Source organism: Pan paniscus, chromosome 2 (assembly GCF_029289425.2).
Source record: "Pan paniscus chromosome 2, NHGRI_mPanPan1-v2.0_pri, whole genome shotgun sequence".
Lineage (NCBI taxonomy): Eukaryota > Metazoa > Chordata > Mammalia > Primates > Hominidae > Pan > Pan paniscus.
The window spans coordinates 40,375,109-40,389,689 of record NC_085926.1 but is presented as its reverse complement, the minus strand read 5'-3'; the positions used below and the strand labels follow the sequence as shown (position 1 = coordinate 40,389,689).

The window sequence follows — 14,581 nt, the reverse complement described above, 5'->3', positions numbered from 1 at the left end:
TTACGTGGCTGGTTTTGAAAAAGTGGTCCAGGAGATAGAGCATAGTATGTGTGTGCAAGGAAAGCTTTGTGGAAGACTTATATGAAGGAACTGGACCTTGAGAAACATACATGATTTGGATGGGTGGGAGGAGGATCTATAATATAGTAGAGAGGATGGTGGGAGCAAAGGTACAGTTTGGGATAGGAGTAGCCGTTCTGGATGAGAACCAAGATTTGAGTGTCAGGTTGTGGACTCACAGAGGCTTAGAATTTCAAATAAGGTACAGAAATGCTTGACTCAATAATCTCAAGCAGTCAAAGGTTTATCAAAGTAAAAGCACTTTGAACTCTCTGGAATAAAGGTGATATTAATGAATGGGTTTCTTAATTTGCTAGGGAAAAAAATTTCTCTCATAAATATCACCTAGGGTCCTTAGGAGAAAGAGTACCATATGGAAGTTAACACACACACACCCCTTGCAAGTCAAAATAAAATAATAGTTCTTTATTCCATATTCAGCTAAGAAACAGCAATATGAAATAATGCTGATTTTTAGTTTGTAGCCATTGGATTTGCTGGAGTTCTTTCTCATCCGACTTTGGAGATAAATATTCCTGCAGCTTCCTTTTCTTTCCCCAAAGTCAAGACCTATGACTACTATGCAGAGAGGTCTATGATCTGGGAAAGTAATTGGTTAGTAGATCATAGAGTAGGATGTTCTATGACAACATCAAGTATACTTGTGGGAATGGTGACAAAAATATATACACCATGATAACAATGGAAAGTCAGCCCTTTGCTAAGCAAAAGCCTAGCAAAGGCAGTAAAATCTGGAATGCAATAATCTTGCTAGGGATCAATATGTTTTTATGGGAGGGCATAGCAATACAATGGTGAGATGAGGATGATGACAAACACACAGGTTGCAATCTAGTGACCAGAGCCCTAAGTGGGAATTCCACTTGGAGAATGGTCTATAGTTTTCTGGGAGACCTTTTTTATGTCTCTGTGCTTCGGGATCTACCTGTATGACAGAAGCCTGGCTGTGGCTGCTGCCCTGAAGGAAGTAAGTCTTCTCCCCCAGATACTATATTCTACTGATCTGAGGGGGTTCACTGCTTACGAGATTGCTACAAGAAAGTCTTAGTTAAAGACCAATGGGAAAAACTATAAAATGAGATTCTGATTGGCGAAATGCTTAATGGGTATCTTGCCAGGAAGAATACTGAGGGAGGGAAATGGAAACTGAGCCCTGAGGTCAATTCTTCAACATTAAACTGATACCTTCTCAACTTACTCTTCCTCTGGGGAACTTAATATAAAGAGCCTGACCTTAGTGGCCTGTCTCTTCTCTGTTCCCCAATAGATCAGCATGTGGGTAGTGAGGTCTCTGAAGAACAATATGCACAGAATAGCCAAGGGACGCCTCAAGAGGTGCTGTGGCAGAAATCAGTGTTTGAGAGGCACGTGACCTAGGTGTTTGATTTTAGTTAGTTGTATTTCCTGAAGGCAGCCACTTCACCTGCATTGCCTGGTGCCACCCAGGCTGACTCTAAGCAGCCATTGGACTCCAGGAGCTGCTTTGAAGGCTCAGTCAGAATCCACTGCATGGTCAAAGGCATGCTCAGAGTGCCTCTTTCTTCTGGTTGCTGAACACAGGTATGCAAGAAATGCCAGACACAGCAAGGCTGCCGCTGTGAAGAAAGCGAGGGTGCCCACAAAGACAGGTGGTTCTATGGGCAGACGGATCAGAGGGCTTTCAGCTGGGATCTGGTTGGTCAGGCTGAGCATGTAGCCAAGAGACCAGGCTATGCTGCTATTCCCCACCTGTGGAGTAGAGGAGATGGCTCAGTTCTCAGGGCAAGGCTCAAGGCTGCAATCACATACCGGAGGCATACCGCTATGAACCTCACAAAGCTCCCATGGGAAATTGTGGCCCAAAGAGGTCAAAGGACTTGCCCAAGTTAAGACACCACACGTAGCCACAAAGGCTTGGGGAATCTCACCTCCAGCGCTGCAGAAGAAATAGTCAAAAGAACAAATTCTCACAATCTTGTCACAGCCAAGAATGAAGACGGCACAGTTAATAACAGTGAAAGTGTTCCTGTTGTCCAGGAGCACAGGAGTGTTTGTGGCTAGAGAAAGAGGCTAATGAGTGGTTTACTGATCCCAGGACCAGTTTCTAAGAATAGAAAATCAGCCCAAATGGGAAGCTGACTGTCAATTTATTCTGGTAGTTCTATCTATTTTTGCTTTACATGTTTTTAGGGTGTTTTATTAGGTGTATAAATGTTTCACCTTTGCAATCTTCATAGTGAATTGAACATTTTATCATTATGTTGTAACCCTCTGTGTCTAGAATGAGGCTCTTGGTCTTAAAGACTGCTTTGCCAGATACTAAATAGTTATACCAGCTTTCTTTTGGGTAGTGTTTGATAATTTAACAAAATTATATTTCTATCTTTCCATGTCTTTATGCTTGAACCATGTTTCTCTTATAAATGGCACCTGCTTGATTTCTAAAAATTCAATTTGACATCTCTCTTTTAACTGGTAGGTTTAGTCCATTTATAATTATTGTGATTATTAATATAGTTACACTTCTTTCTAATATCTTACTTTTAAATTTTCAATTAGTGCTATTTTTCTATATATTTTTTTTCTTCTTTCCTGCCTTAAAAATGATATCTGTGGCCAGGCATGGTGGCTCACGCCTATAATCCCAGCACTTTGGGAGGCCGAGGTGGGATCACCTGAGGTCAGGAGTTCAAGACCAGCCTGGCCAACATGGTGAAACCCTGTCTCTACAAAAATACAAAAATTAGCCAGGCATGATGGTGGGTGCCTGTAATCCCAGCTACTCAGGAGGCTGAGGCAGGAGAATTGCTTGAGCCCAGGAGGCGGAGGCTGCAGTGAGCCAAGATCACACCATTGCACTCCAGCCTAGGCGACAGAGCGAGACTCCGTCTCAAAAAAAAAAAAAAAAAAAAAAAGAAAGAAAAGAAAAAGAAAAAGATATCTCTGTGTTCCCTTTGACAAGAAGAGAATTTTAGGTTACTCTTATGTCCCTGTATCTTATAACTCCTTACCACACCCTTATCATGTGGATATTTTCTATACTTGAGTCATATGAATGGAGTTTTTTAAAAATACTTTTCTTTAGTGTTCGTTTTCTGTTTTTTTAATATAATTTTTTTTTTTTTTTTTGAGACGGAGTCTTGCTCTTTCGCCCAGGCTAAAGTGAAATGGTGAGATCTCGGCTCACTGCAACCTCCACCTCCCAGTTTCAAGCAATTCTCCTGCCTCAGCCTCCTGAGTGGCTGGGAGTACAGGCACATGCCACCATACCCAGCTAATTTTTTGTATTTTTAGTAGAGACATGGTTTTGCCATGTTGGCCAGGCTGGTCTCGAACTCCTGACCTCAAATGATTCACCTGCCTCGGCCTCCCAAAGTGCTGGGATTACAGGCATGAGCCACAGCACCCGGCTTTTTTAATGTAAATTTTAAGCCACAACATCATTTATTCTTACTTCCAGTGTTTTTGTAACATCTCCTGGATTTATTTCTCTTCTTATTTTATTACTTCCACCAAAAATATTTTCATTGTAAGTCTTTTGTGCAGCAAATCTTCTCAAGTCTTTTTACACCTTCACGTTTTTATTTATTTATTTTTATTTTTATTTTTTGAGATGGAGTTTTGCTGTTGTTGCCCAGGCTGGAGTGCAATGGCGTGATCTCAGCTCACAGCAACCTTCACCTCCCAGGTGCAAGTGATTCTCCTGCCTCAGCCTCTGAGTAGCTGGGATTACAGGCATGCACCAACATGCCCAACTAATTTCGTATTTTTAGTAGAGACAGGGTTTCTCCATGTTGGTCAGGCTGGTCTCAAACTCCTGACCTCAGGTGATCCACCTGCCTCGGCCTCCCAAAGCGCTGGGATTACAGGTGTGAGCCACCGTGCCCAGCCTACATCTTCACATTTAAATACTAATTTGGCTGGACACAAAATTCTTTATAATTAAAAAAAGGGAACTTTTAACTTAGAATATTATGTCAACTCAAACTGGCATTCAAATGGAAAGTCATTCTCCATTCTTATAATATACTTTACTGGTAATTAGATTTATTAGAAGCAAAGCTTAGAGAGTACATGCTACCAACAGTCCTTATGTCTCCAGACATCCTTATTTTTTTGTAGATGACTCAATTTTATTTATGTAAAAGTAGATAGTCAGAGGCCTAATGCAGGATATTGATTGGTTTAATCTAATTATTGCTGAAGCTGGTATTGAACAGGCTGACTCCAGACATCCTTCAGGCTTCATATCAGCTATTCCTGAAATGAGAAAATTCTCTGGAACCTGGGGAACATAGTGCTGGCTGAACATATTCACAAGGCTTAGCCCTGCCTAAAAACAAGGTATGGAGGTCCTTTCACCTGTCACCAGGTGACAGCTGTGATTCCAGCTTTGGACCATTCTGGTCACTTGACCATCATATATATATATGGATGTATTTATAGATATCTATAAATATACATATTTTTAAATATATTAAACCCTGAGCTAAGAATATCTTCCCCATCCCCCAAATCTTTGTCAGTAAATATAATGACTTCAGGTTCATTCAAAGAGAAAATATTTATTTAATGCTAATGCAAATCCGTCAGGCCCTAAGGCCTGTATCTTACTCTGATATCTGAATAAAATGGAGAAGAATTAGTTACTATCCTCTTTAAAAAACTTACATTTAAAGCTTCTTTTCAGGATGAAAAGTCTCATATCCTTAACATATTTATTTATGAATTCAACCAACATTTACTAAGTACCTTCTAGGCTCTATCCCTTGTGCCGAGTGCTGGGAATATGAAGATACCAAGACAGGTCTCTGCCCTCCAGGACCGCCTAGTCCATTGGCCCTTGGCTTCCAGTCTTTTCCAGGAGAATGTATACCCATGAGCAACTCTTCTAAATTCTCCACGACCTCTTCTGGGAAACTCACAAGGGATCAGTCTGATCAGCTTCCACCCAGTGAGTTTAACTCATTAATACCCTTTTACCTTCTACATTTGTTCCACACACACATACAAACCTCTCTGTTGGGAAGAAGAAGAGAAAATGATTTGTGCTTGACTTACTTCTTTTTCAAAATGTATTTGGGGCCAAGTCTCCTCTGTGAATTTGTAACCGTTCACAAACAAGTGGTAGATGTAGTTGGCTGAGAAGCAGTAAGAGCGGGCATATACCTCATCAAATTTGGGGAGCAGCAGTGGGAGCTGAAAGGTTTAAAACATCTGAGAGGCAGGGCAGGCAGGTATGTTTTAAAATGAACACCTTGGGTTAAAAGTCATGTTTTAAAGAATCTTATCACCCATAATTTCATAATAGAAAATACTTTATAATACAATCATATAATCATGCAATATAATTATGAAAATATCCCTATATAATATCACAATATACTAATCTTTAAACTCATTGAGTGCTTATTATATGCCAAATATTGTTCTAACAATTGTGCATGTAGTTATAACATTAATTCACACCACAGGTGTGGGAGTAGATTCCCTTATTCCTTTTATTTTACAGATGTGATGGAAATAGAAGAGCATAAAGGCTAAATTCAGAATACACACACATAGAATAGATTCTACCATATTTTTTTGTACTGACATTGATCCCTTCTCTTTAAATACTGACCTGACTCCAATTCTGTGAGCAGAAATTCCAGGTGCTGGAGTTGAAGGTGTCCAGGGAAAAGCTACCTGAAAGATTTAAAGCACTGGCTGTGTAGTAGAATCCTGCAAAAGCCTGGAAATAAGTAATACAGAAGAAAATTAGTTCTCAGAATGGGGTATAATAGAAAGGTTTATGGGTGAGGAATAAGAAGGTGGCTAACAAGTCAGCAGAGGAGAAACAGAAAAGTGAGAAATGAATATTCAATGGGGAAAGAAAGGAATCTTTCAGAAGGTTTTGCTCTTACCACAAATGGCCCTTTAATCTTTGGCTGATAAACCCCATCAAAAGAACAGGTTTCTTGATCATGGCAAGCTTTGAAGTCAAATATGGAAGCCACCTTCTCCTTACACAGAGATGGGTCCCCAGTTCCTTCAAAAGTTATGACATCATTGGGGTTATAACTTTCTGGCCTCTGGTCCACAGTGCACAGGCTATCAAATACATGGCCCATGGTGAAGCTGATGCTATAATCCCGAGGGTAACAGGGATTGGTGAGATGGTTTTTGGTAGGAGAATTCTGTAGGTATAAGAGTAAGGTGTTAGACACGTATGTTTATTGCGGCACTATTCACAATAGCAAAGACTTGGAATCAACCCAAATGTCCAACAGTGATAGACTGGATTAAGAAAATATGGCACATATACACCATGGAATACTATGCAGCCATAAAACATGATGAGTTCATGTCCTTTGTAGGGACATGGATGAAATTGAAAATCATCATTCTCAGTAAACTATCGCAAGGACAAAAAACCAAACACCACATGTTCTCACTCATAGATGGGAATTGAACAATGAGAACACATGGACACAGGAAGGGGAACATCACACTCTGGGGACTGTTGTGGGGTGGGGGGAGGGGGGAAGGATAGCATTAGGAGATATACCTAATGCTAAATGACGAGTTAATGGGTGCAGCACACCAGCATGGCACATGTATACATATGTAACTAACCTGCACATTGTGCACATGTACCCTAAAACTTAAAGTATAATAATAATAATAATAATAATAAAATCTCTAAGTAAAAAAAAAAAAAAAAGAGTAAGGTGTTAGAAACCACTTTTTTTGTGGAGAGCCAAGTATTTCCCTTTTGCAAATTCTCTCTATCACTACCCTCCAATGCCAAGAGAGAAACAAAAAATACCATTCTGTGTCAGCATGTCTTTGATCACAGGTTGTCTAGATAATTCAAGTAGGGGTGGGAAAAGGGTGTGTGTGTGTGTGTGTGTGTGTGTGTGTGTGACAATTACCTCGTACCAGGCATAGCGCTAGGCTCTCTGTCACATTATCTGATCCAGCTCTTATGATAGCCCTATGAACCAGGTTTTATGAACTTCACTTGGTGAGAAAATGGATATATATAATGTATCATTTTAAGTAGAATATCACCCATCCACCTAGCAAAATAATCCAAAAGGTACAAATAAACATATGAAAGTGAAGTCTCCTTCTCATCCACTTGCAGCCATCAGGCCTTTTTCTGGAAACAATCACTATTGCCAGTTTTTGTGTATCCTTCCAAAGATCTGGCATGCAAATGCAGATATATATATTTTCTCCCATGCTTTTCTTTTTTTAAAGCCATAAATGGTAGCACTTTATATACCCCATTCTACCCATTGCTTTTCTCACTTAAAATTATATATCTTTGAGATCTTTCCATTCATTGTACTTATACAGTGGCCTATTTTTTTAGTAGCTGCATAGTATTCCACTGTACAAATAAACCATACTTTATTTAAGGAATATCATCTAGATGAACATTGAGGTGGTTCCCAATCATTTTGCCATTACAAACAAATATCCTTGTCACATATAAATCTTTTATCCATTGCAATTTATTTGATTTAAAGACTCAGAGACTTGGCTTTACTTTTTCCATATGACTATTCAATCTTTAATCTACTGGTGCAAAATACTCTATTTTATGCTAAAGTCCTGAATGTTGTTGATTCAATTTATGAGCTCTCTTTTCTAAGGAATTGGATTTGAACTATGTTCAACTTAAGCCACTAAGGCATACTGCTTCCCCTACAGTAAAATCTTTTCTTTTGGCTGGGTGTGATGGCTCACATCTGTAATCCCAGCACTTTAGGAGGCTGAGGCAGGCAGATCATTTGAGGTCAGGAGTTTGAGACCAGCCTGGGCAACATGGTGAAACCCCGTCTTTCCTAAAAATACAAAAATTAGCCAGGCGTGGTGGCACGCACCTGTAGTCCCAGCTACTCAGGAGGCTGAGGCAGGAGAATCACTTGAACCCGGGAGGCGGAGGTTGCAGCAAACCGAGATTGCACCATTACACTCCAGCCTGGGTGACAAAGCAAGACTCCGTCTCAAAAAAAAAAAAAAAATTTAAATTAATTAATTAATTTTTTTTTTTTTTTTGTAGAGGTAGGGTCTCCCTGTGTTACCCAGGTTGGTCTCAAACTCCTGGGCACAAGAGATTCTCCTGCCTTAGCCTCCCAAAGTGCTAGGATTACAGGTGTGAGCCACTGCACCTGGCCACCGTACAGTAAAATCTTGACTCAGACATTTAGCCCAACCCTTTCATTTTACTGATGAGGAAACTGAGGTACATATTCAAGTAGTGCAATTATTTAACAAAGGTCAGTGACAAGATTCTGCAAAAATCCTATAAAAGCTTAACATTCATCAAATATAACCCAAATGAGTGTTTTCCAGAAAAATCTTCATATGACTGAGAAAGAGGCAAACAGGCCCCTTTCTGCCTCTATGGTATGAAAAAAATCTATGATTTTCAAAAATTGTTACATATAATCTATAGCATATCATACTTGGGTCACCCTATGGCTGAAATATTGGTTGAAAGAAAAAATATGCCAGGCGTGGTGGCTCACACGTGTAATTCCAGCACTTTGGGAGGCCAAGGCGGGTGGATCACGAGGTCAGGAGATCGAGGCCATCCTGGCTAACACAGTGAAACCCCATCTCTACTAAAAAAAAATAGAAAAAATTAGCTGGGCATGGTGGCGGGCGCCTGTAGTCCCAGCTACTCGGGAGGCTGAGGTAGGAGAATGGCGTGAACCCAAGAGGCAGAGCTTGCAGTGAGCCGAGATCACACCACTGCACTCCAGCCTGGGGGACAGAGCAAGACTCCATCTCCAAAAAAAAAAAAAAAAGAAAAAAGAAAAAAAAATCAAACTAATCAATTGGCTATTTAGTATCTACTTCCAAATCTGATTTGTACTTTTTTTCTTTTCTAGTATAGTCTGAAGGGAGATTTATACTTTTAAAATGATTAAAACTATAAATTATTTCTGGCTTGGCCCAGAGAAGAAACAAGATAACATAAATTATTTCTGACTTAGTACATAGGAAAAGCTTAGTAAGTATTAGTTCTTTTCTTTTTTTGTGTGTTTGAATTTTTGTTATGGCATTCTTTAAGTATAATTTGCCAATGTGCCAAGTTCAGGCATTCAACATTCAACAGTCTTCACCGAGCTTAGTGTTTGCAGGGCACTGTCATGAAAAAGTCAGTCAATGGGCTCGAGGGAGAAAAGTCCACTAGAAAACTACAGCATAATCTGATCTTTGAGTAAAACTGGTTAAAACTGGAAAAAACAATGATAGAAACTATTCTTGATAGTGATAGAAAGCTTAAAAAATATACACAAAGAAAATACATTTAACAACAGAGGTACAGAACCAATGATGAAAACTATACATTTTATTGAAGGATACAAGCCAAGAATTAAATAAATGGAAATACATTGTATAATTCTGGATAGAAATTGTTGATGTCACTAATAAGCACATTTTAACCAAATTAATATATGGATCAATGTGATTCTATCACAATCTCAACAAAAAACTTCCTTTTTTGTTACTGCTTCAAATGACTTTGAAGTTCAAAATAAACCTCTGAGAGTAGAAAAATAGACTTTTGCAAGTAGAACAACATGATATTGGCCCCAAAATAGAAAAATGAATGTATAGAACAGAAAATCCAGAAACAGATCCTCATTATCTAAGTACTTATTATTAGAATGTTTTGGAATTCCTGAAGCTTATTTCAAAAAGTCATCACAACATGGGTGGTAATCTGAACGGTTCTAATTTTGTTGGAAGATTACCTATTTGTTCATTTAAATAAAAAAATACACCTGTCCTTTGAACCTGTCCTACAGAAATAAAATCACTAAGATTATATGAGTAAGAAGGCTTATTATATTATTGTTGTAGCAACAAAACAGGACATAGCCTGATGTCCATGAGGGAGGGTATGATTGATAAATTATGGGATAGTAAATAGTAAAGAAAATAAGTTAATATACTGACCTGGAAAGTGTAGAAGAACAACATATTAAGCTTTGACCAGTGATGGCATTCAGTAAATGGGATTGGAAGGAGGATCTTTCATTTTGACTTTAACACTCTTTCTATGGTTTTAAATTTTTACAATAAGAATGTACTTTCTTTCATAATCGAATGGTCAATTTTTTTTCTTTTTAAGTTATGGTACTTGGAATATTATGCTCTCATAAAAAATCGTATTTTAAAAGGACATTAACAACACAGGAAAATGATCATAATATATGGTTAGGTAAAATAAAAGGTAAATATAAAATTATATATACCATATGAAGCCAAGTTTTTACACATTCATACATTTAAAAAATGGAAGAAAATGCAATAGTATGTTAATAGTGGTTAATTCTGTTTTTAAAGAAATCCTTTATAGTTTTTGGTGTGCATCTTCTAAATGTTTTTCACTGAACATATATTACATTAAAAACAGAAGAAAAATTTCTTACTTAAAAAGGGAAAGATAGAAAGTGAATGCACATTCCTAATATCTAACATGTTGTCAGAGTGAGACTTCAGCTCTAAGGTGACTGGAGACTTATTGATAAGAAAGTAACTTGCAAAGTACATATCCAGCTATCATTCTCACCACACTACCTAGTTCCTTATATTACAGATGAGGAAACAAGATCCAGACTGATGGAATTTACTCAGTCAGTGTTTACAATGCAATAATTTGTGTGAACCTTCCAAGTCAGGGCTTGGCAATACATATTTGACCTATGAAACTGTTGGTCAGGTGAGTCTTGACATGAATTTGTCAGTAATCCTCATCTCATCTGGGTCTCTCCTCTTGCATGAGTCAGAAGCCTCTGAGGGCAGAGCCACCCTATCAGGCATCTAGAGGTTACCATGCAAATTGAAGACATGTGTCCCTGTCCCTGTGAGCTGACTGTGAGAGGCTGGGTGCTCACTTCTCCATGGCCATTGCTGGGCTCACATTTGGAGACTGGCATTCTCAAGCCTAAATCAGACCTCAGAAAGGTGAAGTATTTACTTCTTTTCTGTGGACTGCTGGATACATAGATAATCATTCTTTAGTAAACATTGTATGAGTACAAAAACACACAGAGGCACGCAGACAGACAGAAACACACACATTCCATAGGGCCAGCCAAATTTAAAAGATTAGCCTCTCTGATCCTCACTCACCCTGGAAAAAGGAGGATTTCACCTGAGCCTCCACATTCTACCCCTGCTAGGGTCAGAGCTGGAGCAAAGGACATTAGGCATTGCTAGAGGTAAAAGGAGCTGGAGAAAAGAGGATTTTCCAGAGCTTCTCTCCCAGAAAGAAAGAAGCATGTTGGTTGAACTACTTTGATGAGCAAGTGGGGATGAGTGGTGAGTATTGAGATCCCCTGATAGGGAGGGTTGATTGAGTTACCTGTAGGGTTTGGTTTGGCTGACTGGGCAGGGAGGTGGAAGTTGGGATGGGAGCCATGGAAGGTGACACGGTTTGGCTTTGTCTCATGTAAAATTGTAATCCCAGTGTTGGAGGAGGGGCCTGGTGGGAGGTGATTGGGGCATGGGGGTGGATTTCCCCCTTGCTGTTCTCATGATAGTGAGTGAGTTGTCAGGAGATCTGGTTGTTTAAAATTGTATGGCACCTTCCGCTTCACTCTCTCTCTTCCTCCTATTCCCCCATGTAAGAAGGGCTTGCTTCCGCTTCGCCTTCTACTATGATTTTAAGTTTCCTGAAGCCTCCCTAGAAGCAGAAACCTGTACAGCTCACAGAACCATGAACCAATTAAACAAACCTCTTTTCTTTATAAATTACCCAGTTTCAGGTATTTCTTTATAGTAGTGTGAGCATGGATTACTACAGAAGGGTAGTTGAGGGCTGTCAGCAGGGTTCTCACATCTGTCCTTTCCAGGCAGTGCTCAGACTCTCCTGACAATAAATGTCCCATGCATGTGTCCTGGGGCCTCAGCCATTTCTGGGAGGATTGGGGAGATGTTTGGGGGAGGGGCCAGAACTGGAAGCTGAGTTCCCACAACCTACCCTGCATGAACACTGGGTAAATGCAGGGGTCTGAAGTTGTGAGTCCTGCTGAAGATGCACTTTTGTGATCCCTTCAACTCCTCTGCAGGATAGAGTCTGTTCCTGTCTTCAGTTATCAGAGTAGGTTGGACGAACGTGGGTTAACCTCCTGATGTTGTGTCCATTTTGTTCATAGGCTGATTCCCCTGCCTTTGAGTCCCATAAGAAGCCAGGATCTGTGGCTTCTGATTTCCTCATACCCCTCTAGGCAGTCAAGGCCCATCCTCTCAGCCACCCAGCCATGGCTAAGATTGATGTCCCCTGAGCACTGGTGTTTGGGTCTGGGGTCTCACCTGTGGAGTTAGTGCCCTCATGAACACACACTGCATAATGTTGAGTTTAATATTAGCAATAGCTTTCTAGCTGATGCCTGAATTAGCCTTCTGGGCCCTGGAACACTTATCAAATGAATTACTGATCAACATGATGGAATGTGGTTGCTCTAAAGTTCTGCCGTATAAGGGTATCAAGTCTGCCTAATATAGACCCATCTAAAAGGAGGCTGAGCCTGGGAAGGGCTCTGCCCTCTCCCCCTTCAGCACACATTTCTCTTGTGACCACTAATATTATTTTGTCTACACCCAGGGGAGTCTCAAAATTCTCAGGCTTATTTAGCTCCTGGTTTAAAACAGTTTGTGTCCATAAAGGGATTCCAGGTCTTGAGTCATTTACAAAACAACTGAAGCTCTGGAACTTCCCTAGACTTCTTACTCAAATTTACTGGAAGTGGGCAACATGAGAGGGAGACGGAGGGGAAGAAAGAGACAGAGAGGAAAGGGACTTGGACCCCCAGGAGTAAATTGGAAAATGCTGTTATTTCCATCTACCTTTCAATTGAAGTGGAGAGGACAGACCCCAGAAGGCAGGGCATTCTCCCCTCAGCTCAAACCCTCAAGAGAACACCTGCCACCCCCTACCCCCGACTCAAGTACCTGCAGGAGCATTGCCAGAAACTTCTTCTCAGCCTCATTCCGGCCATAGCACTGGAAGCTGTGTGTGTAGAGCGTGTATACGTAGCCATACAGGGACACCTGCATGATGTCGCTGGTGTTCAGATCCATCTTCTCTCCTGCCACGAAGGATATTTGGGTGGAGGCACCACCTAAGTCCAGGGCACCCGTGGTTTCCACTCCATGCGGGTGCACCCACATATGCCACAGGTTCTTCTGCACAGTGGGAAAAGGAAGTGAGAAAGAAAGCCAAAGGCACCATCTCTGTTTGCCCAGAGTTCTCCACCCAAGCCTCGTCTCCTATTACTAAGAAGTAGGACAGAGGGAGCATGTGAGGCCAATTCTTTCCTTTTCTTTTAGAGGTGGTGAATTAAAATGCTTACAGGAACTGGGCAGGTAACATAGGTAAGTAATAAATGAGTGAAGTAGATTAGGTGTATAATAGGGAGTGGTGGGTCTGTGGCAAACTGGAGAGTCCATGATTTACACTCTGTTCCTGTTACCGTGCGGGAATGTGAGTCTACTGTGACCAGTTCCTCCGATTTTTGGGAGGAGTGAGGAGGTCAGAAGAAGCTAGAAGTATGGATTTTTATGTGAAATTTCCCAAATGTTAATTGTTGGTAATTATTTAAAAATTTAAAATACATTTGAAGGGGAACAAAATAGGTCTTGGGCTGGATATGCTCTGAGTAACTCCTGTTTTGTGCCCCCTGTAACATGGCAGTTGTCTCTTGGAGTCAACTTTCCTCTGCACCAAGGGAGCAGGGAGTGCAGGGATTGGACTGTGAGGAGACCTGGGAACACAGAGTGAAGACCTCCTCCTGTCTCTGGGGACTTAGGGATACAGACTTCCTGAGGGCTTTGTACATTTCAGATGGTCATGGAGCCTCTCTGAAGGGTTATTCTTCAACTGCCCTCCCAAAGACCCATAGCCTAGTGTTAAATTTAGATCCCACCCCCTTCAATTTCTTACGAGCTAGTAAAGTGACAAGATTCCCTCCCTCCCTAGCATTTAGTCCTGTTTATGACCATGTTTTCTCCCCAGCTATATATGTCTTTCTTAGCTATTGCCTCATAGGTATTTCCCTAATGCGTTACATGGTAGGAGTGATACAGGGCAGATATCCCTGATGGCATGTACCTCTACTTAGGCTATCACTCACAGGGGATAGGATAAACAGTAAGATTAAAAACCATGCATTTGTTTGCACACACCTCCAGGAAATTTCCCATTAAATAGTTGGCTGTAATCCATCCATATACCCCTTCTTCTTGCCCAGAAATGATTTGAGCACCCCTAAAGTCAAAGGGCTGGGACTTGAAGTAGCTTTGGATGCTTTCAAGGACTTCATTAGCTGCTGTTTCATTTTGCAACCTGTACAAGGCACAGAACAAACAAGTCTGAGTGCCCAGACAATACAGTCTTAAAATACATAGTCTCACCCAGGTGAAAATGCAAACTTCACCATCTCCCTGCTGGTGGGGATGAATGATTTTCCAGATGTGTGCTGTACACCACAATCCCTTTTGCAAGTTG

General features: G+C 40.6%; 1 protein-coding gene across 1 annotated transcript in view; it reads right to left on the bottom strand.

Annotated features, from left to right (window-relative positions):
* Window positions 1-458: 458 nt before the first annotated feature.
* The window catches only part of ENTPD3 (ectonucleoside triphosphate diphosphohydrolase 3), a 43,052-nt gene continuing 28,929 nt past the window's right edge, over window positions 459-14,581 (bottom strand). The window contains exons 6-11 of the mRNA XM_003826064.5: window positions 14,260-14,419; window positions 13,027-13,260; window positions 5,967-6,239; window positions 5,684-5,794; window positions 5,122-5,259; window positions 459-1,809 (exon numbers count right to left, since the gene is read on the bottom strand). Coding sequence (XP_003826112.1) covers window positions 1,573-1,809; window positions 5,122-5,259; window positions 5,684-5,794; window positions 5,967-6,239; window positions 13,027-13,260; window positions 14,260-14,419 — 1,153 coding nt within the window. The 3' untranslated portion in view covers window positions 459-1,572. The remainder of the gene's footprint in view (window positions 1,810-5,121; window positions 5,260-5,683; window positions 5,795-5,966; window positions 6,240-13,026; window positions 13,261-14,259; window positions 14,420-14,581) is intronic.